The 25,782-nt window shown below is 46.8% G+C and overlaps 1 protein-coding gene across 2 annotated transcripts in view; it reads left to right on the top strand.

Moving 5' to 3' along the window:
* TATDN2 (TatD DNase domain containing 2) overlaps nucleotides 1–25,782 on the top strand; it is a 41,541-nt gene that overhangs the window by 12,874 nt on the left and 2,885 nt on the right. For both annotated transcript variants that reach the window (XM_082265468.1, XM_082265467.1), the window contains exons 2-6: nucleotides 2,562–2,905; nucleotides 9,934–10,920; nucleotides 13,791–14,603; nucleotides 17,665–17,792; nucleotides 17,987–18,170. In XM_082265468.1, the coding sequence (XP_082121594.1) occupies nucleotides 2,567–2,905; nucleotides 9,934–10,920; nucleotides 13,791–14,603; nucleotides 17,665–17,792; nucleotides 17,987–18,170 (2,451 nt within the window). In that variant the 5' untranslated portion in view covers nucleotides 2,562–2,566. The remainder of the gene's footprint in view (nucleotides 1–2,561; nucleotides 2,906–9,933; nucleotides 10,921–13,790; nucleotides 14,604–17,664; nucleotides 17,793–17,986; nucleotides 18,171–25,782) is intronic.

The following is a 25,782-nucleotide window of genomic DNA, read 5'->3' as shown; positions in this document are numbered from 1 at the left end:
CTGGCTTTTACGGGTTGGCTGTTGGAACGCCAGGTGCTGATGGATCAAGGTTTATCTGGGTCGGTGATTCCAACGCTGGTAAAAGCTAGGAAATCTACTACTTCTAGGAAGATCTATCATAGTACGTGGAAGACGTACATTAAGTGGTGTGAGTCTCTTAAAGGTTCATCCTCGCTCCTTCTCGTGGCTCGGATCTTGACCTTCCTTCAACAAGGGGTTGAACAGAAATTGGCCTTTTCAGTACCATCAAGGGCCAGATGTAGGCTTAGGCGGTTTTCTTCCAACCACCCTTGGCCACACACTCCCTTTTTGCGTATCTTTCCTCAGGGTGTCCGACTTTTTGGTTCCTCCAGTGCGGTCTCTGTTGTCGCCTTGGGACCTCAATTTGACCCTTTCGGTCCTCTAGAAGCCTCCCTGTGAGAATCTTTGGGACATTCTCTTGCTTATGCTGTCTCACAAGATGTTTTTTTTTTTTTTTATTGGTGTGCGCAGGGTGTTGGAACTGGTTGCGTGCGTTGTCCTGTCGGTCACTTTACTGGTGATTCAGGTATAAGGTGGTCCTTTGCCTCTGTCCGTTGTTCCTCCCAAAGGTTGTCTCTGATTTTTTTCTTTTGAATACGGAGTCTTTTAGGAAGTCAGACTCACTATTTGTGCTCATGGATGGGTCTCAGAAGGGGTTGTCCACTTCCTCTGCGACTGTTTCCAGATGGATCAGACAGACGGTTATTCAGGCCTATTCCATCAGGGGTCAGGTTCCTCTTTCCTTGTCGAGGCGCACTCTACTTGGTCACTTAGTGCCTCCTGGGCCTTCCATCAGGCATCAGTGGCTCAGGTTTGCAAGGCAGACACCTGGTCATTGGTGCACACTTTCACAAAGTTCTATAAAGTGGATGTGTTGGCATCTGCGGATGCTTCTTTTGGACGCAAGGTTTTGCAGGCTGCTGTTTAGAGGACTTGATCCTCTTTGAGGGTGTATTGTTTTTTTTCAGGCGAGCTCTAGTTCTTTTGATTGAGCTCCTGTTGCCCGGTTGGCTACTGTTTTTCGCTTGGGGAATTTTTTTCGCTGTTCCCACCCTTCATATTTAACACTGCTTTGGGACGTCCCAATGGTTATGAAGATCAGGAGCTGTGTCCGTCAGTGAACGAAAGAGAAAATGGGATTTTTGACTTACCGTAAAATCCATTTCTCTGATGTTCATTGACGGACACAGCACCCACCTCTCTGGATTTGTAATTCTTTTGACACTGCTTGTAACAAATACCTATAGCAGGGAAAGGGAGTATACCCCCTGGGACTGCCCATAGGTGTAGCCAGATTATTTTTCTGCCTAGTGTCCTACTCCTGTAGGGGGCAGTGTAACCCAACGGGTATGAAGAGCAGGAGCTGTTGTCCGTCAATGAACATCAGTGAAATGGATTTTACGGTAAGTCAAAAATCCCATTTTTTTTTTTTTTTGTCTGACTCCATTGGGGAGATTTACTTATACTTGGTGTGTCAGCGACACATTTTTTACACCAGAGCAGGAAATAAGGGAATGAAGGTCACCAGGATAGGAAGGGAGAGATCTTTCTTCTTTCTTCTTCTTTCAATAATAAATCCAAAGATTGTTTATAGATTTTTTTTTTATACTATTACAATAATTATATTTATATAATTTAACCCCTTCCTGCTGACTGCCTCCCAGCCCTTTAGGGGTTCTAAAAGCCAGGAGGCAGAGTTGGGCATTTGGGTCACGTGACGGCTGTGATTGACTGTCACATAGGTCACATGATCAGAAAGCTCCCAATCGCTAGTATGCATCGGGACCTTCCCAGTACCTGCTGGCTACTGTGCTGGGAACATGTATACCAGGGCCACATATATGTGGCCACTCGGCATTAAGGCCCACCTGCTGAGCAGCTGCCTTTCTGCATGCGGCTGGCCTCAAGAGTTTAATATATACAATTTTTTTATATACGTCCTATATTATATACATTTTTAATATTAATAATAATTCAAATAATAATTCAACCAGCAAAGTGCAAAGGCTGGCCAACACATTTCAGGAGCCACCACCCCTTCATCGGGGCTGTAAACTACCGTAGAACATAAATACTAAAATAACAAATGTAAACAAAGACTTTTCAAATTTTTATTTTAAAAAATAACTTCCTGTTCCTCTGACCCTTCCCGGGGACCGGAAGTGGGAGGGAAGGTCAGCGGGGTCACAGACCGCAATAAAACAACGAGATTCTATCCCTTCCACACTCCATTCAAATCAGAAATAAATGTTTTATTTGGAGTTGGCTTTGTCTGTTGGTGCGGACTGACCCTTTATTGCTTTGCAAACCTCAACAAGGTTTGAGGTGTCTGTGTTAACCGCCATTAACCAATCAGGAATATTGTTTTTGAGCTTTGTTCACATTTCACCCATGCCTTGACCAATTATTGCAGGGCCCTCCAGAACATACCTTGTCAATACTTGGTCTTGGATGGCCACCCATACGCCTCATACTGCAGCTGTGAGATCTGAAGGTCAGTGACCCACGTGCATTCTCATTTTATTCTTTTTTCTCCCCAGACACTATGGCTGATAGGAGTGGTTCGCGGAAGCATAGATGGTCAAGTCCACCAGAAATGTCTCCAAGTAAATACTTGAGAGGCCTGAATTCAAAACTCCCGACAGGGGCTCATCGCAGCAGAGCGCCAGACTCTGATAGCCCCAGCCCGCCGAGGGAGAGGCAAGTCAAGGTCTACCCCTATGAGAGTACGCCAAAACGCACTCTGGATCAACGATTTGGCAGCAATTCTAGAGAGTGGGCACAGAACAGAGGCCACCGACGGACTATCAGCTTGGACTTCCAAAGATCTGACCGAACGCAGGCTTCAACACCTGCTCCTAGGGCATCGGTGTCGCTAACAGAGGTAAGACCATCCAGGGACCACAATGTAAGAGGGCAGCATCTCACTGACGTTCAACGGAAGGGGTCACTCCATCCACTGATGACTAATTATACTGTATTGACAGTTACCGGTATTCACGAGAGTGAAGCCCAATCACACTGAGGTGCTACAACTCAGAGCTATCAGCGTTTCCTTGCCTTTTTAGTACAGGGTTAGAAAATGGAAGTAAACATGTCACTGGCTAAAAGTTACTACTCTTCTCTAAGGCTACGTTCACATGTTAGCGTAGCAACCGCGGGCAGATTCACCGCGATTCTGGCCGCGATCCGGAAATTATCGCAAATCGCGGGACGCCTGTGCGTTGCCGTCGATTTGCAGTGGCACCCCAAACGCTGTGCGATGTTGCCGCGAACAAAATCGCGGGTCGCATGACGCCCAAAAAAGGTACAAGAGCTTCTTTGGGGCGTCATGCGACCCGCGATTTTGTTTGCGCGATGCTACCGCGATTCGGCAGGCGGAAATCGCGGCAACATCGCACAGCGTTTGGGGTGCCATTGCAAATCAGCGGCAACGCACAGGCGTCCCACGATTTGCAATGATTTCGGGATCACGGGCAAAATCACCGTGAACATGTGAACGTAGCCTTAAGTTAGAAGGTGTACCTTGTATGGAAGTTGCCTACGTAATGATTTCCTAAAGAGAGCCTGTCCCCACAATCAGAAAACCTTAAAGCAGGCTTTCTCAAACAGATTTCCATCAGCGGTTCTCCAAGCGTGGAGCAGTGGCAGACTGATCTTCTACCTGCAGTGACCACAATGTAAGGGGGCAGCATCACACTGACATCCAACGTAAGGGGTCACTCCTACACAGATCACCATTGTAAAGAGGCTTTTCTCCATTGACCATCAATGCGAAGGGACATTTTCCATTAAACACCGATATAAGGGTAAGAAGGTCTCACTTTAGCTGCACATCTATACAATCCTATGGATCGATGGTTAGTGGCAACCTCAGCCTGGAATCCCACCAGGCCATGCCCCCAGCACATTTCACTATGCCCCTTGCAGCCTAATCATGAGGAACACCACCAATACAAGGGGTCACTCCTACACAGATCAGCATTGTAAAGGAGCTTATCTCCATTGACCATCAATGCAAAGGGACATTTTCCATTGGTCACCAATATAAGGGGTCATTTTTTTTACACAAATCACCAATGTAAAGGGGCTTTTCTCCATTGACCATCAATGCAAAGGGACATTTATCCATTGACTACCAATATAAGTGGTCACTCCTACACCGATCAGCATTGTAAAGGAGATTTTCTCCATTGACCATCAATGCAAAGGAACATTTTTACATTGACCACCAATAAAAGGGGTCACTTCTGCACTGATCACCAAAGTAAAGGGCCTTTTCTTTATCGACCATCAGTGTGAGGGGGCATTTTTTAATTGATCACCAATGAAAGTGATAACTTCTACAATATGGGTTTAGGGGGAGCCTGTGGATGGGCTTTAAAAAAATACCTGTGTTTTATTTTCAGTATTGTCTGGTTGTAGTCTTAAAGTGTATCTAAATCCAAGAACAAAACTTTATAGTATTGGATTTAGATACGCTTTAAGACTACAACCAGACAATACTGATAATAAACACAAGTATTTTTTAAAACTCATCCATGGGCTCCCCCTAAACTATTGACTATCACTATAAGGGTTTGCTTTTTACACTGATAACCAATATAAAGGGACTTTTCTTCATTGACCATCAATACAAAGGGACCTTTTTCCATTGGCCATCAATGTAAGCCTGGAATCCCACCAGGTCCCACCCCAACACATTTAACTCCGCCCCTTGGAGCTTAATCATGGGGAACACCACCAATACAAGGGGTCACTCCTACACAGATCAGCATTGTAAAGGAGCTTATCTCCATTGACCATCAATGCGAAGGGACATTTTCCATTGGCCACCAATATAAGGGGTCACTTTTTTTTACACTGATCACCAATGTAAAGGGGCTTTTCTTCATTGACCATCAATGCCAAGGGACATTTTTCCATTGACCACCAATATAAGTGGTCACTCCTACACTGATCAGCATTGTAAAGGAGATTTTCTCCATTGACCATCAATGCAAGGGGACATTTTTACATTCACCGCCAATATAAGAGGTCACTTTTTTTTACACTGATCACCAATGTAAAGGGGCTTTTCTCCATTGACCATCAATGCAAAGGGACATTTTTCCATTGACCGCCAATATAGGGGTCACTTTTACACAGATCACCAATGTAAGGGAACTTTGCTCCATCGATCATCAGTATGAGGTAGCATTTTTCCTTTGGCCACAAATGTAAGGGGTCACCTTTACATTGATCACCACTGTAAAGGGGCTTTTCTTCGTCGACCAGTGTAAAGGGACGTTTTTCCATTGACTACCTATATAAGGGGTCACTCCTACATAGATCAGCATTGTAAAGGAGCTTTTCCCCGTTGACCATCCATTTGAAGGGACATTTTTCCAATGCCCACCAATATAAGGGGTCACTTTTTACACCGATCACTAACGTAATGGGTTTGTCTTCTTCATCCTCCATCCGTGTGAGGGAGCGTTTTTTTAATTAACCACCAATGTTAGTGGTCACTTCTACACTGGGGGGGGGTTAGGGGAAGCCTGTGGATGGACTTTAAAGAGTACTTGTGTTTATTTCCAGTATTGTCCAGTTGTAGTCTTAAAGTGTTATCTAAATCCAAGAACAAAAATATATAGTATTGCAGCTTACCAGTCCTTTGATGTAGTGGCTGCCTTCGTTTTATTTTCACACTTTTTTCCCTTTTATTTTAAATTGGCAAACTTGCCATTAATTCACTTCCTGTCCTGGGATGACCATTGTACTGAGCAGCAATTGTCACCCGAGGGCAGGGAGTGTGTTAGGACTACATAACCCTGTGTTAGAACTATACTACTGTGCAAAAGATTTAGTCAGGTGTGAAAAAAATGCTGTAAATGAAGAATGCTTTTAGAAATTAAAGTGTTAGACACCATTCATCACCAGCGCGACTTGTCAGGCGACTTGGTCGCCTGACAAGTCGCGGTGGGTCGCTCGCCATTGAATAGGATAGGACCTGTTCTATTACAAGCGACACAAGTCACTCCGACTTAGAAAAAGGGTCCTGTACTACTTTGGGGCGACCTGGAGGCGACTTGCATTGACTTCAATGATATGAAGTCCCTGCAAGTCGCGCTTCACAGGTCGCCCCAGCAAGTCATGTCTCGCCAGTGTGAATGGGCGCTTAATGGTTTATTTTTTATCAATTAACAAAATGGAAAGTAAAAGAACAGAAGGGAAATTCAATCAATATTGGTGTGACCACCCTTTGCCTTCAAACCAGCATCAAATTTTCTAGGTACACTTGCACACGGTTTTTGAAGGAACTTGGCAGGTAGGTTGTCCCAAACATCTTGGAGAACTAAACTGATCTTCTGTGAATGTCGGCTGCCTCAAATCCTTCTGTCTCCGTGTAATCCCAGACAATCTTTATGATGTTGATATCGGGGCTCTGTGGGGGCCAAATCAGGACTCCTTGTTCTTAATGACATTGGTTGTATGTTTGGGGGGGATTGTCCTGCTACAGAATAAATTTGGAGCCAATCACGCATCTCCCTGATGGTATGGCATGATGAATAAGTATCTGTCTGCATTTCTCAGCATTGAAGACACCATTGATCCTGACCAAATTTCCAACACCATTTGCAGCCCCAAACTCGCAAGGAACCCTCACCATGCTTCAGTTGCCTGCAGACACTAATTTTTGTACCGCTCTCCAACCCTTCACCAACAAAACTGCCTCCTGCTACAGCCAAATATTTCACATTGTGACTCATCAGTCCAATGCACCTGCTGCCATTTTTCTGCACCCCAGTTGCTATGTTTTCCTGCATAGTTGAGTCCCACAACTCATCCATGAAGACCACTTCTGGCCAGACTTCTCCGGACAGTAGATGGGTGTACCTGGGTCCCACTGGTTTCCACCAGTTCTGTGCTGATGGCACTGCTGGACATCTTCTGATAGGGAAGGAAGCATGATGTGTCTTTCATCTGCTGAATTAAAGTGGTTCTAAAGTCTCAAGGTTTTCTACCTTGATGCATTCTGTGCACATGTAAAAAACCTTCTGTGCTGCAGGAGCCGCCGCCGCTAACCCCCCCCCCCCCCCCACCCACTTACCTTCGCTCCGGCCAATGTCTCCCTCCTTTATTGGCCAGATTGATAGCAACTGTAGGGAGAACACAGGCTACCACCGGTAATTACTCTGAAGATCCTGACCGCTCGATCCATCCTGACCATTGCACCAGAATGATGGACCCTGTTTACATATATGGATACCCCCTTGCTTATTCATATATTCTTTTGTGAGTACCCATATATCTGATTTTATGTCAATAAATCCTTATACTACACATAGAGTGGCGCCTGTGTTCTCCCTACAGTTGCTTCCAAGTTTCCTTCTACTTGTCATCAGTGCAGCCTACAGAGTGCTTTTTATGGATTTTATATTGATCACATATGGACTTGATTATACGGACTATCAGCTTATGGACTATATGTTTATGGACTGATGATTTTCTTTGTCCTATATTTATTCCTTGCCATTTAGGTCCCTAGTGTGGAACCTGTGGGTCCCATTCTTCTCCTCCTTTCTCTTACGTCCTCCGACATTCGCCGCCCCTCATTAAGTCTTCACCAATGGGTATTGACTTCCGCTCCGCAGGAGTAGCTAGGCATAAGACTTGTTAGAAACAAAAGCTTTTAGCATAGAGACACCCATGGGGGCTGTCCCACTGGTCAATACCCCCCTGCAGTAAGCCATCCCAACTCAGTTTTTGCGCCAGTTTTTTATTATTATTTTTTTCAGATTGATAGCAACGGCAGCCATTGGCTCATGCTGCTGTCAAATGCTGTGGTGGGGGGGTAAGGTTGAGTCGCCTGGTCTGTGTCAATTGATGCAGACTAAGTGGCTCAGGAGCGAGCATGCATGGGTGCTCCCTGGGGAAAGTGGCATTACCTTGGGACCCTTGCAAATAGGAGGGGCCAGGAACACGGCCGGGGGACCCCAGAAACGGAGGATTGGGGCTGCTCTGTGCAAAACCATTGCACAGAGCAGGCAATTATGACATGTTAGCTATTTCAGCTTTAAAAAAGTAAGGTTTATAATCACTTTGTTTCCTTGGCAGATCACTTTGTCTACGGTCCCCAACGTTACACATTTCTTTTTGCTTTTTCAAAAGCGCTTAAATAACAAATCTTTAAGCCCCAGTCTGCTTTGAAATCTTTGCCTGGGAGAGTTCCTGCTGATGCAGTAAAACTACCTTGTGTATTTTTGCTGGGCTCAGTCTTGCCATGATGTATGACAGGGATCCTCAAACTATGGCCCTCCAGCTGTTGTGGAACTACATACCCCATGAGGCATTGTAAAACTCTAACATTCACAGACATGACTAGGCATGATGGGAATTCTAGTACCTGAACAACTGGAGGGCCATAGTTTGAGGACCCCTGATGTATGACTTATGACATGAAACTGTCTTCCACAACTTCACCTTTTTAGTAGAGTTTGGCTGTTCCCCAGTTTTAGGCCTCCTACACAGCTGTTTCTATTTCAGTTTTTCAATCTATGCATGAATTTGATGATCATTAGCACCTGCTTGGTAGAATTCATTATACGCCTGATTCCAATCCTACAAAATCCCTCACTGTGTGCAAAAGTAAGAATTGATGCTGGTTCAAAGCCAAAGGGTAGTCACACCAAATATTGATTTGATTCAGTTTTTTTTATGTTTGCTCACCTTGCATTTTGTAAATTGATAAAACTACCGTATATAGTCGAGTATAAGCCTACCCGAATATAAGCCGAGGCACCTAATTTTACCACAAAAAACTGGGAAAACCTATTGACTCGAGTATAAGCCTAGGGTGGGAAATGCAGCAGCTTCTTGACCCAACTGGACCACCACGAGACCCGAAACAGGGGCTGCAGTCATGGTACAGGAGATGCAGGGCTGTGGGCATGGTTCAGGCATGTCACAGGAGATGGTTCAGGCATGTCACAGGAGATGGTTCAGGCATGTCACAGGAGATGGTTCAGGCATGTCACAGGGGATGGTTCAGGCATGTCACAGGGGATGGTTCAGGCATGTCACAGGGGATGGTTCAGGCATGTCACAGGAGATGGTTCAGGCATGTCACAGGAGATGGTTCAGGCATGTCACAGGAGATGGTTCAGGCATGTCACAGGAGATGGTTCAGGCATGTCACAGGAGATGGTTCAGGCATGTCACAGGAGATGGTTCAGGCATGTCACAGGAGATGGTTCAGGCATGTCACAGGGGATGGTTCAGGCATGTCACAGGGGATGGTTCAGGCATGGCACAGGAGATGGTTCAGGCATGGCACAGGAGATGGTTCAGGCATGGCACAGGAGATGGTTCAGGCATGGCCCAGGAGATGGTTCAGGCATGGCCCAGGAGATGGTTCAGGCATGGCACAGGAGATGGTTCAGGCATGGCACAGGAGATGGCACAGATATGGCACTGATGGTACAGGTGATGCGTGCTGCGGGCATGGTACAGGAGTCTCACTTACCTTTATCTGCAGTGCTGCGGAGGAGTCTCACTTACCTTTCCGCCTTACATTTAAAAATGGCGCCAACACGTCACTGCGCATGCGCCGTCTGCCCGGTAATAGCCGAACATGTACGGACTTTCCCGAGTAGCGGCGGCACATGTGCACTGACTGGGGAAAAGGTAAGGGAGACCGTGACTCGAGTATAAGCCGAGGGGGCTTTTTCAGCATGAAAAAACATGTTAAACTCGGCTTATACTCGAGTATATACTGTAATTAAAATATATATTTCTGAAAGTATTCTTCCTTTCAGCAGTTCCTCACACCTGCCTAAAAACTTTTGCACAGTACCATACATATCACCACCCTGTCTTCATAACAGAACGTTTTAACAATTAGGCTTGTTTCTTGAATCCTGTTTGCAGAGTGATCATCGATTGGAGATGGATGAGGACACCAAAACAAAATTTGAGGAATCACCCAGGCCCCGGGCACAAAGGCCCAATGCTCCATCCTTGTTGTTTAAGAGGGCGTTCAGCGACATAGGAGTTTCAGCAAGAGGAAGAAGATCACTGGATAGCCAGTTGACAAGTTTGCCGGAAACGGAGAGGACGAGTAGGTTCCAGCGGCGGGAGTCCGAGGATTCAGACTTGTCATTCGGGACAAACACTCCTGAGAGAGTGATTGAGGAAGAGAAACCATCATGGAGGTCGGGGAGTGCAGGTCACTCAAGCTGGTTGGGGCGAACTATCACAAGGGTGGTTCCTAAAGAAGAATTGGAAGTCCATAAAGAGAAGTCCAGGTATTCAGAGCCATCATTCAGGACAGAGACCCCCAAAAAAGAGATTGTGGAAGAGAAATCAACTTTGAGGTCGGAGAGTGCAGGTCACCCAAGCCGGATAAGGCGAACTGTAACAAGAGTGATTCCTAAAGAAGAACCGGAGGCCCATAGAGAGAAACCGGAGGTTCATGAAGAGAAACCAAAGGTCCATAAAGAGAGAACAGAGGTTCATGAAGAGAAACTAAAGGTCCGTAAAGAGAGAACAGAGGTTCATGAAGAGAAACCTAAGGTCCGTAATGAGAGAACAGAGGTTCATGAAGAGAAACCTAAGGTCCGTAATGAGAGAACAGAGGTTCATGAAGAGAAACCTAAGGTCCGTAATGAGAGAACAGAGGTTCATGAAGAGAAACCTAAGGTCCGTAAAGAGAGAACAGAGGTTCATGAAGAGAAACTAAAGGTCCGTAAAGAGAGAACAGAGGTTCATGAAGAGAAACTAAAGGTCCGTAAAGAGAGAACCGAGGTTCATGAAGAGAAACCAAAGGTCCATAAAGAGAGATCGGAGGACCGTAAAAAGACACCAGAGACCTCAATGGAAATTCCGCGACTTGTGTTCTTATATGAATCTGATACAGTGAGTACAAGAATTCATACACATGTCAGTACTTGCGCTAACGCATCAGGGGAGCTGCACAAAGAGGGTCTAAAAGTTCAGTATAATTCCAGCCTTAAAAGGGTTATTCTTCAATGGCACCATAACCTTGCTGCTCTTGCAACCAGTTGGCACTGGAAACTTGGAACACACAAACAAGAGAAAACACACGGGCTCTGATGTAATACCCTTTATTTTATGAAAACTAGATAAAAAATGGAGCTCCTATCAAGGGCGGTAAGAGCATTTTGGTGCACAGTACCGTGGTGGGGAATGTGATTTAATGATCTCTGATTCAGTATTTTCTTGTGAGTGCATTTTATCTAGTTTTTAATCATAAAATAAAGGGCATTGCACCAGAGCCTGTGCTCTCTTCTCTTTGTGTGTTTACAAGAATTTATACAATCCCATGCTTTGTAAACATTTACATTTTAGAGTTCAATATCTGAGCATTTCATCAGTCGTACAAAGTTTTCAGATCAGTGATCTCCAAACTTCAGCTCGGGGGCCAGATGCAGCACTTCACTTGCTATTATCTGGCCTTTGGGGTGCTGTTAAATTCACTGACCCCAATGAATGGCTCAATTCGTCCAAATTACACCAACGTTGGGGCCCAATGACATAAACGATGGGGCACAATTCCTCCCAGTGACTCAAACAATGGGCCCAATGACACAATGATGGGGCACAATTCCTCCCAATGACGCCAACAACAGGACCCAATAATGGGGCACAATTCCTCCCAATGACACCAACCATGGAGGCCCAATGATACCAATGATGGGATACAATTCCTCCCAATAACACCAACAATGGGCCCAATGATGGGGCAGGATTCCCCTCAATGACACCCACAATGGGCCCAATGATGGGTCACAATTTCTCCCAATGATACCAATAATAGGGTACAATTCCTCCCAATAACACCAACAATGGGCCCAATGACACCAATGATGGGGCACAATGCCTCCCAGTGACCCAAACAATGGGCCCAATGACACAATGATGGGGCACAATTCCTCCCAATGACGCCAACAACAGGACCCAATGATGGGGCACAATTCCTCCCAATGACACCAACCATGGAGGCCCAATGATACCAATACCTCCCAATAACACCAACAATGGGCCCAATGATGGGGCAGGATTCCTCTCAATGACACCCACAATGGGCCCAATGATGGGTCACAATTTCTCCCAATGACACCAACCATGGGGCCCAAGACACCAATGATGGGATACAATTCCTCCCACTGAGACCAATGATGGGAAATTGTTTACTCCTGCTGATGCTGGGACAGTTTGTACTCCCAATTTTCACAATCTGGACCCTCTAAAGTCTGAAGGACCGTAAACCGGCCCATTGTTTAAAAATTTTGGAGACCCCTGCTTTAGATGGTCAGAAACTGGCTTACAGTCTTTATGATCCCATTCAGATTCCCAGATATCTGTGTTGTGTGATGGCCTGCACAGTTGGGTAAAGATTGCTTAGACCACTGATGCCCAATTTGTGTGGCCCTTTGATACATATTGTGTAAGCCTCAGGCCCCAGTGGCCTGTAGTGGGGAATAGGATTGAGAGCATTGATTAGTAAAGGGGCTATTATGGCACTGTTCCCCAGCAGTCTCCTAATTCTCTGACAGTCTACTACTTATCCTGTGCAACCTCCTAGTGAGGTCAGGGGCCACTGCAAAACCCCCCATACCTGTCAAGATGACCACCACAGTTTTATACAGCCCCTGGCACTATATAAAGGTTGGCATAGCCATAGACAATTGTGTATAGTTTATATGTTCAGATTGCAAGTCGCACAGCCAGCTATAAGCTGAACCCCAGGCAGATATAAAAGTCTCAAATTAGTGCAGCTCTGTAATGAACTAGTAAAATGTTGTCAAACTCCCATTTCATTGAGGGCCACATTAGCATTATGGTTGCCCTCAAAGGGCCGGCTGTACCAGTAAGACTAGATATCCAAAGCACCCCCCTTTTACATCAGATATAAAAAGCATCAGATGTTACATCACAGTGCGCCCCCCCCCCCCCCTTACCTGATGCTACTGCCAGAAAAAAGCTGGGGGCCGAAGCAGAAAGTGCAGGGTCTTGAGGAGGACAGGGTCTGGAGGAGGACAGAGTATTCGGAGAGCAGAGGGAGAGGTGTAGGATTCTGTCCCCTCTATTGACGACTGCTGAGATAGGTAAAAGGGGCAGAGACTAGCCTCTCTGGGGCTGCATGGAGAGGCTCAGGATCTGGCGGAGGAGTTCTGTCCTCCTCTCTGCTGCCAAATGCTGAGACAAGGTAGGGGGGAGCCTGCAAATGCAGGAGAGGTGCCAGGGCCACATGAAAGGGCCTGGAGGGCCGGATTCAGCCCGCGGGCCTAGTGTCTGACACATGTGAACTAGTATGTCCTTAAAGGGCTGGTTCACCTTTTAACAAAAAAACTTCCTACGCAGGTAAGGGAAGATAAAAACAAATGGGCAGCTTTGACTAATATTAAATAAAGCCCTAGGTGTAGGTCGTTTATGTTCCTCCCAAAGCCCAGCTGAAAACTCCCAGAGATGACATCATCCTGTCCGGCCTTGTTGCTAAGACACTCCCAGCCAATAGAGCTTGCCCCATCATCACAGGAGTGGGCTTTTAAACCCCCACACATGTATGGTCCACTATCTCCTCTGTCTCAACATTGCTAAGCTCAGAGCTATACAACAGGGGGGGCGAGAGAATGCATGTGAAGGTAATTGAATCAGTGAAGTGGGGCATCCCTTACAGAATTGTACCCCCCCCCCCCCTTTTTTTTTTTTTTAAAAAAAAACCTGTTGTGACTGGTTCTCTTTAACGTTGTGTCTTGGAATAGGGAGATCCGGAAAAGGATCCGTCTATAGGAAGTGACTTTTCTGACATAGAAGATATGGGCACGTTGGCCAAATTTTCTCAGGAAGAGGAGCCTCTTCCGGACCCTCCAATGGAAGCCACCACAGCTGGGACATCAACACCCGGTTACGTTGCGTACCCTCGTCATATGTACAATAACTCTTGGAGCGCCTATAAAGACCTCTGGCCCACCAGTCCCTTGTACAAGCCCAGCGTAGAGCAAAACAAATGGCGCCAAGACCTCCTCAACAAAAGCTGCGTTTCTGAGGTGTCCATCAACCACGACATGTCTAGTGACAGCGAAGGCGAGGTTGAACCCAGACGGGACAGATCGCGATCCTTCAATACATCATGGATGTCCGATGACAAAACCAAAGCCACACGAAGGATGTTGGAGATCTTACCCACTACTGACTCCAACACCCCAAGGTTCCTGCGCGAGGGCTTCATAGACACTCACTGCCACCTGGACATGCTCTTCGCGCGGCTGCAGCATAAGCGCTCTTTCACCGATCTCCGCGAGCAGTACGCCTCCACTTTCCCCTCAGAGTTTCAGGGTTGCATCACGGATTACTGTGACCCCCGCACATTAAGGAGAGTTCCTTGGCGGCACGTGCTGAACGAGAACCTAGTCTGGGGGGCATTCGGGTGTCACCCTCATTTCGCACAGTATTATACAGACGAGCTACAGGAGGAGATAATGCAGGCTATGCGGCACCCGAAAGCGATTGCCTACGGGGAGATGGGCCTAGATTACTCCCACAAATGTTCCACCACAGTCGCGGACCAGCATGCGGTAAGACTAAAACATTCTACGGAGTAAGTAACCCTGCTATTGGACCGCTCAGGAAGGATTCATTAGCCACACACATTGGGGGAGATTTACTAAAACTGGGGCACACGGCATCTAGTGCAGCTGTGCATAGTAACCAATCAGCGTCCAGGATTTATTGTCGCAAAGGAAAAATATTGATGCAGAAAAATACAGGGGCGGCAATGGCTTAGAAAATCATAAAGTCCTTAATTTTAAAGTCCATAATATCTAATAAAAAAAAAAAAAAATCCCAATAAGCGTATATTGATTGGCTTACACAAACGTTGTAGCGTCTACAAACTATGGTGTATACTGTATATACATATGTATATATGTGTGTGTGTGTGTGTGTATATATATATATATATATATATATATATATATATATATATATATATACATACATATACACACAGGGCTTTTTTTTTTCTCAGAGAAAAGGTGCAGGAACTCCCCCTTCTAAGTTACTTTGTGTCTCCACCCCAACCCACCTCTGAGCATTAACCCTTGGTTCCACCCCCTACCCAGCTTCCAGTACAGCCCCTTTTAGAAAATATAGAGCCAAGTATAATTTTGTAGTGGAATGTATGGAATTTGGTTATGACAATATGAAAAGCAATAAAATAGAACCCCCCCACAGCCAGTGGCAATAGACCCCCAGCAGCAGCAAACGATCTCCCAGCAGCCAGCATCAATAGACTCTCTAGCAGCCAGAAACTGTAGACCTCTCACTAAACAGTCGATTCCTTCCAGCAACAATTAACCCCCAGTATCAAAAGATCCTCCACCAGCAACAATAGATTGCCATGCAAAAATATATCCCCTCAGCAACAATAGATCTCCCAGCAGCCAGCATCAGTAGACCCTCCAGCACCCCTTGCCATGGCATACATTCGGTGCTGGAGGTGCCGGAACTGCATTCCCGCTGAAAAAAAGCCCTGTATATGTATATATATATGTGTGTGTGTGTACATATATAATGTATGTGTGTGTATGTGTATATATATATATATATATATATATATATATATATATATATATATATATATATATATATATATATATATGCTGCCGCCCTGTAACAGTAAAACTATACGGCAGTCAGCAAGTGGTTAAAAGCCAAACGGCTACTCACATAGAGTAGCCATTTGGCTTTTTAAATAAATAAAAAAAAAAAAACAGTTGTTGCTGCACTGTCTGGTGCCCCCTGTTTCCCGTAGTTTATTTTTTAAAAGCTGAAGAAGCTGATTGGTTACTGTGCACAGCTGCACCAGATTCTGTGTGCACCAGTTTTAGGAAATATACCCCCCACCCCCCACCAATTCCTTTTTTTTTTTTTGGAGTAGTCTGAGAAAAGTTTGCTCTAAGAGAGGAACAAGCACAGATATTGCAGTAAAGAGACACTGCCATGACAATGAAGAAATGTGAATAGCTTGAGGTCTTTCGCTTACTCTTACATGAATTGCTGGCACGTCTCGATGCTTTACCCTATCCTCTTCTGATGTCAGGGGGTCGCAGCCAAGATGACAGGGACGTTACAGCAGGTTCTTCTTCAAGACTAGTTATAGACCCCTCCCCAAATGATCCAATCTAGTATATAACTAGCGCATCACCTGGCACCCTGCAAATTGGCATCTAGGATACTTCCTCACTGCGATGCCCTGCACCTTGGCTGAGGCTGTATGCCACTGGTTTCCAGTAGTATTGTTTTGCTGGTGTTGATCCAGTTGAAGTTAATTACTGGTACATGTAAGGCAGGCCATAGACCGAGCAAATTTCTTTCCTGCAGGGAAAGGGGTTTCCAGGGGTTGTAAGAAAGAAATTTGCTTGATTCCCCCATCAACAGACCGTGTTGATGGGGGAATCCCTTCTGCTCAGCCATTGTATTCTCCCGTGAACGGGGGGGGGGCTGGAAGAAGACAGTGATTATTGCTAGCAGGTACAACAGCCACTTGCAAGAATCTCATGTCAAATCTGTCAGGCTGGTTGTACCCTAGTTGACTTTGGTACAAATCAGCCTGCCCATACATGGTCCGTGTCTCACTGGCTTTGCTGGGGCACTGGAAGTCTTTTGGCTCCCACTGCTGTCAATCAAAGCCAGTGATGAGGGAGTGGGGAGCAGTCCTGAGTCCTGCTCTCTATGTCAATGGGAGCAATCGCACACCAGTGCCCCAGTGGGAAGCGGCTTTCCACAGGGACACTAGACTGAGGAGGAGCCAGAAGCGCTGGCGAGGGACCTGAAATTAGGAGGTTTGGGGCTATTCCATTGAACAGAGCAGGTAAGTATAGAGGTGTGTTTTTGTTTTTTTTTTAGAATTACTTTAACACCTTCCCGCTCGACCTATAGCAAATTGACGGCCGGACGGGGGTTTCATTGTTGTGACTGGGGCGTCATATGACATTCCTCACAACGTGCCACTTGTGCGCACAATGCAGCGATTGCTGGTGTGGTGTAATGCTTGGACACACCGCATCTCCATGTACGGTAAAGAGCCTTTGACATAGGCTCTTTACTATGTGATCAGCCGTGTCCAGTCACAGCTGATCACAGTGTAAGTAGGAAGTGCTGGTTATCAGCATTCCTCTATTCACGCTGACAGTGCATGAGTAGAGGAGAGCCGATAAGCGCCTCTGACAGGGGGGTCTGCGCTGATAATCGGTGCAGTCCCATCAGTGATGCTTGCCAGTGGTGCCAATCAGTGCCCATCTGTGATGCCTCTTAGTGCCGCCTCATCAGCGCACATCAATCGAGGAGAAAAATGACCCATTTACAAATTTTTGTAACCGAAACTAAAAAACTTTTTTTTAAATAAAAAAAAATATTGTGCGCATACGAAGATGTGCCACAGGGCTCTGCCTGGCCTTTGGGTCCTGGCAGAGCTCTTTGAACATCTGTCCTGTGCCAACGCCATTCTCGCCTATGCATTCTTTAATTATCATAACAATGATTGTGTATTTTCATATGCTGGAGGAGCTGGTTAGCAGTGTAGCTTGGGACATCTTCTTATCTGCCTTGTGCTAAATCCCATTTCTATGTGGAAAGGTTTTCGAGAAGCAGTTGAAGCTGGCTGTGCCCCTGGGGAAGCCTCTGGTCATTCATTGCCGAGATGCAGACGACGACCTGTTTAGGATCATGAAGAAGTGGGTTCCTTATGACTACAAGATACATCGGTGAGCTGTCTGTCTGTCCCATGGAACATCTTCTGGCTCTGATCACTTCGATGACCAATTACTAATCATCCCTATTAAATGCTTCCTAACCACAGCCCATAGATTTTGGTTCCCCAGCATGATGCCTTGTGCTGAGGGAAGAGTAAAGCTTCTTATATTTTGCCTTCCCTGGTAACCAGATGTATCTGTTTCAGACATTGCTTTACTGGCAACTACAAAGACATCGAACCCTTCCTGAATGAGTTTCCAAACATGTCTGTGGGCTTCACCGCCGTCCTGACCTACCCTTCAGCGGCTTGTGCACGGGATGCCGTCAGCCAGATCCCTCTGGACAAGCTGATCATAGAAACAGACGCTCCTTTCTTTGTACCCAGACAGGTAATGCAGAACAGGAACTGGACAGATGACCATTTAAACAATCTGTGCCGTATGTATGAGACGTCTCCCTGCTACCCCATAATCCATCATTCCGTTTCATGTTTCCATCCTGAAGCAGATATTTCATGCAGAAGGTCCTCCTGACTTTTTAAAATGAATCTGTTCTATCACTCTCTTGGTCTCGCCTCTTTGTCTCCCCCTCTCTTGCTTGCGTTTGCTCCTGCTCCCCCCCCCCCCCACCCAAACACTTTTTTTTTTCTCTCACCCCCCCCCCCCCAACACCTTCTCACTCAAACCCCCCCCCCCCCAACACTTTCTTTCTCTGTCACTCCACCCTAACACTCTCTCTCTCACCCCCCCCCCCCCCAACACTTTCTTTCTCTCTCACTTCCCCAACACTTTCTTTCTCTCTCTCTCACTCCCCCCCCCCAACACTTTCTCTCTCTCTCACTCCCCCCCAACACTTTCTTTCTCTCTCTCACTCCCCTCCCCCCCCCAACACTTTCTTTCTCTCTCTCACTCCCCCCCCCCCCAACACTTTCTTTCTCTCTCTCACCCCCCCAACACTTTTTCTCTCCTACTCCACCCCCAACACTTTCTTTCTCTCTCACCCCCCCAACACTTTCTTTCTTTCTCTCTCACCCCCCAACACTTTCTCTCTCTCTCACATTCCCCCCCAACACTTCCTTTCTCTCTCTCCCATTTCCCCCCCCCAACACTTTCTTTCTCTCTCACTCCCCCCCAACACTTTCTTTCTCTCTCACTCCCCCCCAACACTTTCTTTCTCTCTCACTCCCCCCCAACACTTTCTTTCTCTCTCACCCCCCAACACTTTCTCTCTCTCTCACATTCCCCCCCAACACTTCCTTTCTCTCTCTCCCATTCCCCCCCCCCCAACACTTTCTTTCTCTCTCACTCCCCCTAACACTTTTTCTCTCTCACCCCCCAACACTTTTTCTCTCTCACCCCCCCAACACTTTCTTTCTCTCTCACCCCCCCCCCCCAACACTTTCTTTCTCTCCTACTCCACCCCCAACACTTTCTTTCTTTCTCACTCCCCCCAACACTTTCTACTCTTTTTCTCTTTCTCCACAGATAACATTGCACTATTCATTCAGTCTCTTTCCACGAGAGCTTATGCCCTAATGTCTCTATTCTCTATGCCTCTCTGTCTCTATTCATTGACAGACACAGCTCCATATTCTTCACCATAGGGCTATGCTGCCCTCTACAGGAGTAGGAGTAGGCAGACAACACAAAAGCTTGGCTACGCCCTGTGGGCTGTCCTCAGCTGGCATAGTCCCCCTCTCTGCTTAGAGATATTCAGTTTTTATTTGCCTAGTTCAGGAGTAGGACCTAGTCTCCCTGCCGGGCCCTAGGTCCTGGCTTTTTTGTCAATTTTTTGTTGTTTGTTTTTGGATTCAGCTCTAGCCAGAGTGTTCCTTCCTCTGGAAAAGTCGCATTCTGCGATTCAACTGTTGTTAGCCCACAAGTGGCGTCCCTTCGGGCGTGTATGCGAGTGTTGGGCCTGATGGTGTCCACCTTTCGAGGCGGTTCCGTTTGCACAGTTCTACACGAGACTCCTTCAAAAGAAGATTCTGGTCAAATGGGACAAGTGTCTCAAGTCACTGGACAATGTAATTTGGCGGGCAACAAAGAGTTCTCTGGTCTAATGGCTGCGCTCCCGGACCTTGCAGGGCAAGTCCTTTCTCCCCTTGTACTGGACAGTGGTCATGACAGATGCCAGCCTGTCTGGATGGGGAAGGGTCCTGGGGCTGAATTCTACCTAGGGCTGTTGGTCGTTGGAAGAGTCCAGATTGCCCGTCAGTGTCTTGGAACTTTGAGCGATCAGGCTTTGCCTGGATCATTGGGCAGAGCAGCTCCAGGGGTTCCTGGTGCGGATTCAGTTGGTCAAAGCCATGGCTGTGGCTTTTGTTAATCACCTGGACAGCACAAGGCATGTGTTAGCAGCCCTAGAGGTTTCCGGCATTCCCTGGTGGGCAGATCATTCTTGCCCTCTCCATCACGCACGTTTTCGGTGTGGAAAATTGGCAGGCGTATTATTTCGTCAGGTGTTGGACCAGGGGGAATGTTCCCTTCACCCGGACATATTTCATCATATATGTTTGTGGTGGGGCACCCCCGAGGTGGCTCTATTGGCGTCCCAACTCCACTGAAAGGTGCCAAAGTTTGTTACCGGTTTGCGAGATCCTCTGGCAGACGCCACGGATGCTCTGGTGGCTCCATGGAGCTGGTACCGTCTGATTTACGCCTTTCCTTCGCTCCAGCTTCTTCCACGAATTCTACGCAGGATCGAGAATGAAGGGATTGCGGTCATTCTGGTGGCTCTGGACTGGCCTTGTTGGTCTTGGTACGCCGACCTGGTGCTTTTATCATCCGATTTGGAAGGCATACATTTCTTGGTGTGAGGTTCGAGGAGTCCATCCTCGTTCCTTTTCGCTGGCTTAGATTCTGGCCTTTCTTCAACAGGGTTGAATCAAAACGGTCTTTGAGCACCGTGAAAGGCCAAGTGTCTGCCTTGGCAGTCTTTTTTTTTTCCCATCCATTGGGGCATACATACCTTCAGGGGGTTCATCATTTTAATCCGCCTGTAAGTTCAACGTGGGAATTGAACCTGGTTCTGTCGGTTCTTCATAAACCTCCCTTTGAAAACATATGGGAGATCTCTTTCCTTACACTGTCACAAAAGGTGGCTTTTTTGGTGATTATCACCTCTGCTCACAGGGTGTTGGAGTTGGCGACTTTGTCTTGTCATTCTCTCCATCTGGTGGTTCACTGGGATAAGGTAATCTTGCGACTACGGCCGTCATTCCTCCCAAAGGTTGTCTCTGAATTTCATTTGAATGGGGACATTGTGCTGCCGTCCTTGTGTCCCAGGCTGGCTCATCCCAGGGTATTTGCCTTTTATACTCTGGATAATGTTAGTGGCTGCCAAATAGCTCAGAGTCCCTTCGGGGGGGGGGGGGGTCAGAAAGGGGTTTCCTGCTTCCTCTGATACCATTTCCAGATGGATCAGACAGACGGTGACCCAGGCTTATTCACTTACGGGTTGGGTTCCCCCCTTTCCCTGTGACGGCACATTCTACTTGGGCACTTAGTGCTTCTTGGGCTTTCTGTCATCGGGCGTTAGTGGTGCAGATGTGCATGGCGGCCACTTGATCATCAGTGCTTAGAAAGTGAATGTTTTGACATCTGTGGTGGCCTTCTTTGGCCACCAGGAGATTTAGAGGATCAGTTTTTCCATCTTGAGGGTGTAGTTCAGGTTGGGCTCCTGTTCTAGTTGAGCTACTATTACCTGGACTGGCTTGTGTTTTAGTCTTGGGTTTGTTATTCCCACCTCTCATGTTTGGCACTGCTTTGGGACGTCCCTATGTTATAGAATTTGGAGCTGCGTCTGTCAATGAACAATATAGAGAACTGGATTTTTGAATTACCGTAAAATCCTTTTCTCTGAAGTTCATTGTCAGATGCAGCACCCGCCCCTCTATCTTGAGTGGGTTGGGTTTTTTCCTCTAAACACTGCTTGCAACGAAATTGAAGCCTATAGCAGATTGTGTGGGTGTATGCCTGCAGGGATGGCTTCATAGGCGTGGTAAACATTTTCCTGCCTAGTGTTCTACTCCTGTAATGGGCAGCATAACCCAATGGTCAAGAATTATATGGAGCTGCGTCTGTCAATGAACTTCAGAGAAATGGATTTTACGGTAAGTCAAAAATCCAGTTTTTTGACTTACTGTAAAATCCATTTTCTCCAATCGCCTTCCAGGACGGCCCAACATGAGAGATGATAGGCTCCTCCTACCGGAAACACAATCAATTAAAACACAGTTAAAAGGCCCCACCCTTCCCTCTATCCTCAGTTTAGATTGTGTTTCTTCCTACGAAACGTTTGTTGTTTTTTACTGACCTGCAGACTTTGTGATAGTCCTATGGTCCCCCTGTGAGCCAGGTTCAGCGAAGCCATTGAGAGTAGAGCTCTACCTGCCACCCCTCCCGGGTCTCTCACAGGTCGCCTCTTCCATCGGGGGAACCGTCGGTCACCCTGGGTGATCCCTCTGGTCTTTCTCTGTTTTTTCCCGGCGCCAGCAGCTCTCCTCCACGAAAGATCAGATTCAAAATTCCCGCGGGAAGTGACCTCAGACGCGAGCGCCTCAAGCCTCGCGGTCGGAGCGGAAGGAGTCGGACATCCGGTGACGTCAGTTCCGACGAACACGGAAGGAGAAGGTGGAGGAGACGCCGGAACCGCTTTACATGCGGTAGTGCAGCTCCCAGGCCGTAGGAGCTCGGACAGCTGCCAGGGAGATGAAGCCTTCTACTCACCCATCAGGGAAGGAAGAAGCGCTGGGCCAAGCAAAAGCAGCCAAACCCAGGTCGGACCCGGGTAAGTGCTGTAGTGCATCTAGAAACTTACTTTCAACAGAAAATGTCTGCTGATGTATTTTCCCTAAAAAATGCTTGATGTTCCCTCTCCCTGCCCATAGTAGGACTGTTAAGTGTCTTTTCTATAGGGCCTCATACCTTTGCATATGTGGGAACAGTGATACTAATCGATGTTGTATCCTGTCTTCCAGAGTCCCAGAGTGGTGTTCAGGAAACTTCTACTGTCTCAGGGCCAGGATCTGTTGCCTCTAAAAAGTGTGGTAACTGTGCAGACAAATTACCTCCCTCCCATACAAAACCATTTTGCTACAAATGCATTTACAAACTGGCAGGAAAAGAATCATCAGCCCTTATGAAAGACTTTTTAAAAACAGTCCGGGAGGAAATGCTGACAACAATCCAGACTGTAAAAACTTCCCTAGCACCCCCAGCCTCTCAGGCAGGGGAAGGGACCTCTTCACAGGAGAGCTTTTTTGTTAAAGCAGGACAAACTAGCCAGCCCCTTTCTCAGAGTCTACCTTCAGGTCTGCAAGGAAGTAGACAGGAAGAAGAGGATTTGAACCACTCAATCTCCCAGTCCAATTCAGAGGGAGAAGGAGATAGGGACTCAGATGAAACAGAGGAAGCAGAACCTTCCAGGAATCTGTTTGGACTTGATAACATGCAAGGGCTTCTTCAAGCTGTGTATGCCTCTGAAGAAATACCTGACGTACAAGTAGGGACATCAGCTCAGGACAGACTCTACAAGGGTCTAGGTAAGACTCCTTCTAGAGTTTTTCCCATCCACCAATCCCTCAAAGGGTTGGTTCTTCAGCAATGGCAGCGTCCAGAGACTAAGTTTAAGAAACCAGTGTCATGGAAACGCAGATTCCCCTTTAAGGAGGAAGATATCGAACAGCTGATTAAAAGTCCAAAATTAGATGCACCCTTGGCTCAAGTAACCAAGAAATCGGACCTCTCCTTTGCTGATTCAGGCAGCATTAAGGATGCCATGAATAGGAAAGCGGAGTCTCTCCTGAGGAAAGCCTGGGAGGCCAATGCCTCTACCATGGCCCCAGCCTTGGCTGCCTCTTGTGTAGCAAGGAATACCTGCTGTTGGTTAGACAGGTTGAATAAAAACTTATCCCAGGATAAGACTCAAGATTTACAGGACTCACTGACCCTGATTGGGAAGGCAGTGACTTACCTGGCAGATGCAGCTGTTGAGTCGGTTGTAGCTTCGGCCAAGACAGGTGCCCTTTTAAACTCAGCCAGAAGAGCTATCTGGTTGAAGGAGTGGGAGGGTGACCTCACCTCAAAGTCAAAGCTCTGTGCCTTGCCTTTTGAAGGATCATTATTATTTGGTTCTGGGTTGGATGAGGTTCTAGCTAGGTCCTCAGAAAAAGGGAAGAAATTTCCAGTTAAAAGGAAGGATGTTCCCAGAAAATTTTTTCGAGGCCCCCAGGAACATAGTCAAAATAGACGTAAAAGAGAACCCAACAAGAGATGGGGTTTCAGGAAGGGAAAACAAAGGAATAATTTGCTCTTTCCCTCCTCAGTGGGCTCTAGAGACAACAAGTGACGCCACCATCAAGGTGGGGGGGAGACTGAAAAAATTTCTCCCTCAGTGGGGAAAAATTTCAGTCTCCCCATATATTTACAACCTCATTCAGGAAGGCTATCGCCTTCAATTCAATTCAATACCACCCACCACAATTACCATAACTCAGGTCCCCAAGAAACCTCAGGTCAAAGAAGCTCTACTTCAGGGGATTCAAGAACTGGCAGAGCAATTAGTAATAACCCCAGTACCAGAGGATCAGCATCTACAAGGGGTGTATTCCCATGTGTTCGTGGTTCCAAAACCATCAGGCAAATTCCGCCTAATAATAAACCTGAAGAAACTCAACAGTTTCCTGACGTACAAAAAATTTTCAATGGAGACAATTTATTCAGTACGAAAGAACTTACTAAAGGATGTCTTCATGACCACCTTAGACCTCAGAGACGCTTACCTACACATTCCCATCCACCCAGAACATCAAAAGTTCCTGAGGTTTGCCTTAGAGAACAATGGGGAAACGACTCATTGGCAGTTCAGGGCACTACCCTTTGGTCTAGCTGCCAGTCCAAGAATATTTACGAAGGTTCTTGCAGAGGCGGTAGCCCACCTACACATGTTGGGGATTGCCCTGATCCCCTACTTGGACGATCTACTGATTTTCGGGAAATCAGAGACCCAGGTAAACCAGGATACCCATCGTGTAATAGAGGTTTTGGAGAGCCTAGGATGGCTTATCAATCTGAAAAAATCAGCTTTGGTCCCATCCCAGCTCCGGAACTTTCTAGGGTTTCTAGTAGACTCAAAGGCTCAAAAACTATTCCTAACCCAAGAAAGGATGCACAAGATAGTCACCTCAGTCCAAGGGTTAGAAGACTCCCCATCCTGCTCCAGAAGAGATGTTCTGAGAGTATTGGGCTTGATGTCAGCCAGCATACCAGCCTTGGTGTGGGCACAATTGCACGCAAGGGAACTTCTGTTTTTCCATTTGTCATCTTGGGACAGAAAAACAGACTCGTTGGACGAACAAGTCGTCCTCACCCCTCAGGCCCGGGAATCCCTGATATGGTGGAAAGAACAGACCAACCTAGGGAAGGGCAGGCCCTGGGGACAATGGGATCCTATAGAGATCACTACAGACGCCAGTACCAAGGGCTGGGGTGCACACATGGAAGGAGCTCATGCACAGGGGATCTGGGAGTTGGCGACAACTCAAGCCTCCTCCAATTTCAGGGAGTTGAAAGCTGTAGGAGAAGCCTTGAAAGCTTTCAAAGAGAACATCCACAACAAGGAGGTCCTCATTCTCTCAGACAATACTACAACGGTAGTATACCTGAACAGGCAAGGAGGAACCAGATCCAGACCCCTCTTGGATCTAGCCTCCTCAATCCTAAGCTGGGCCGAGGAAAGAGTAGTCTCTCTAGTAGCAGTCCACATCAGGGGGGAAAACAACCTGCAGGCAGACTTCCTCAGTCGTCATCTGATTCAGGAAGGAGAATGGGAGTTAGACCCCAGAATTTTTCAAAAGATTACACAGAGGTTCGGAACTCCAGAAATAGATCTGTTTGCCACAGCGCAGAACAAGAAAGTGGAAAAATTCTTCTCCCTCACCAGGTCCAGAGGAATGATGGGGTTGGATGCCCTGGCTCAACCTTGGGGTTTCAGTCTGGC

The sequence above is a fragment of the Pelophylax lessonae genome (genome assembly GCF_965119305.1).
Source record: "Pelophylax lessonae genome assembly, chromosome: 8".
Taxonomy (NCBI): domain Eukaryota; kingdom Metazoa; phylum Chordata; class Amphibia; order Anura; family Ranidae; genus Pelophylax; species Pelophylax lessonae.
This window is presented reverse-complemented; position numbering and strand designations above follow the sequence as displayed.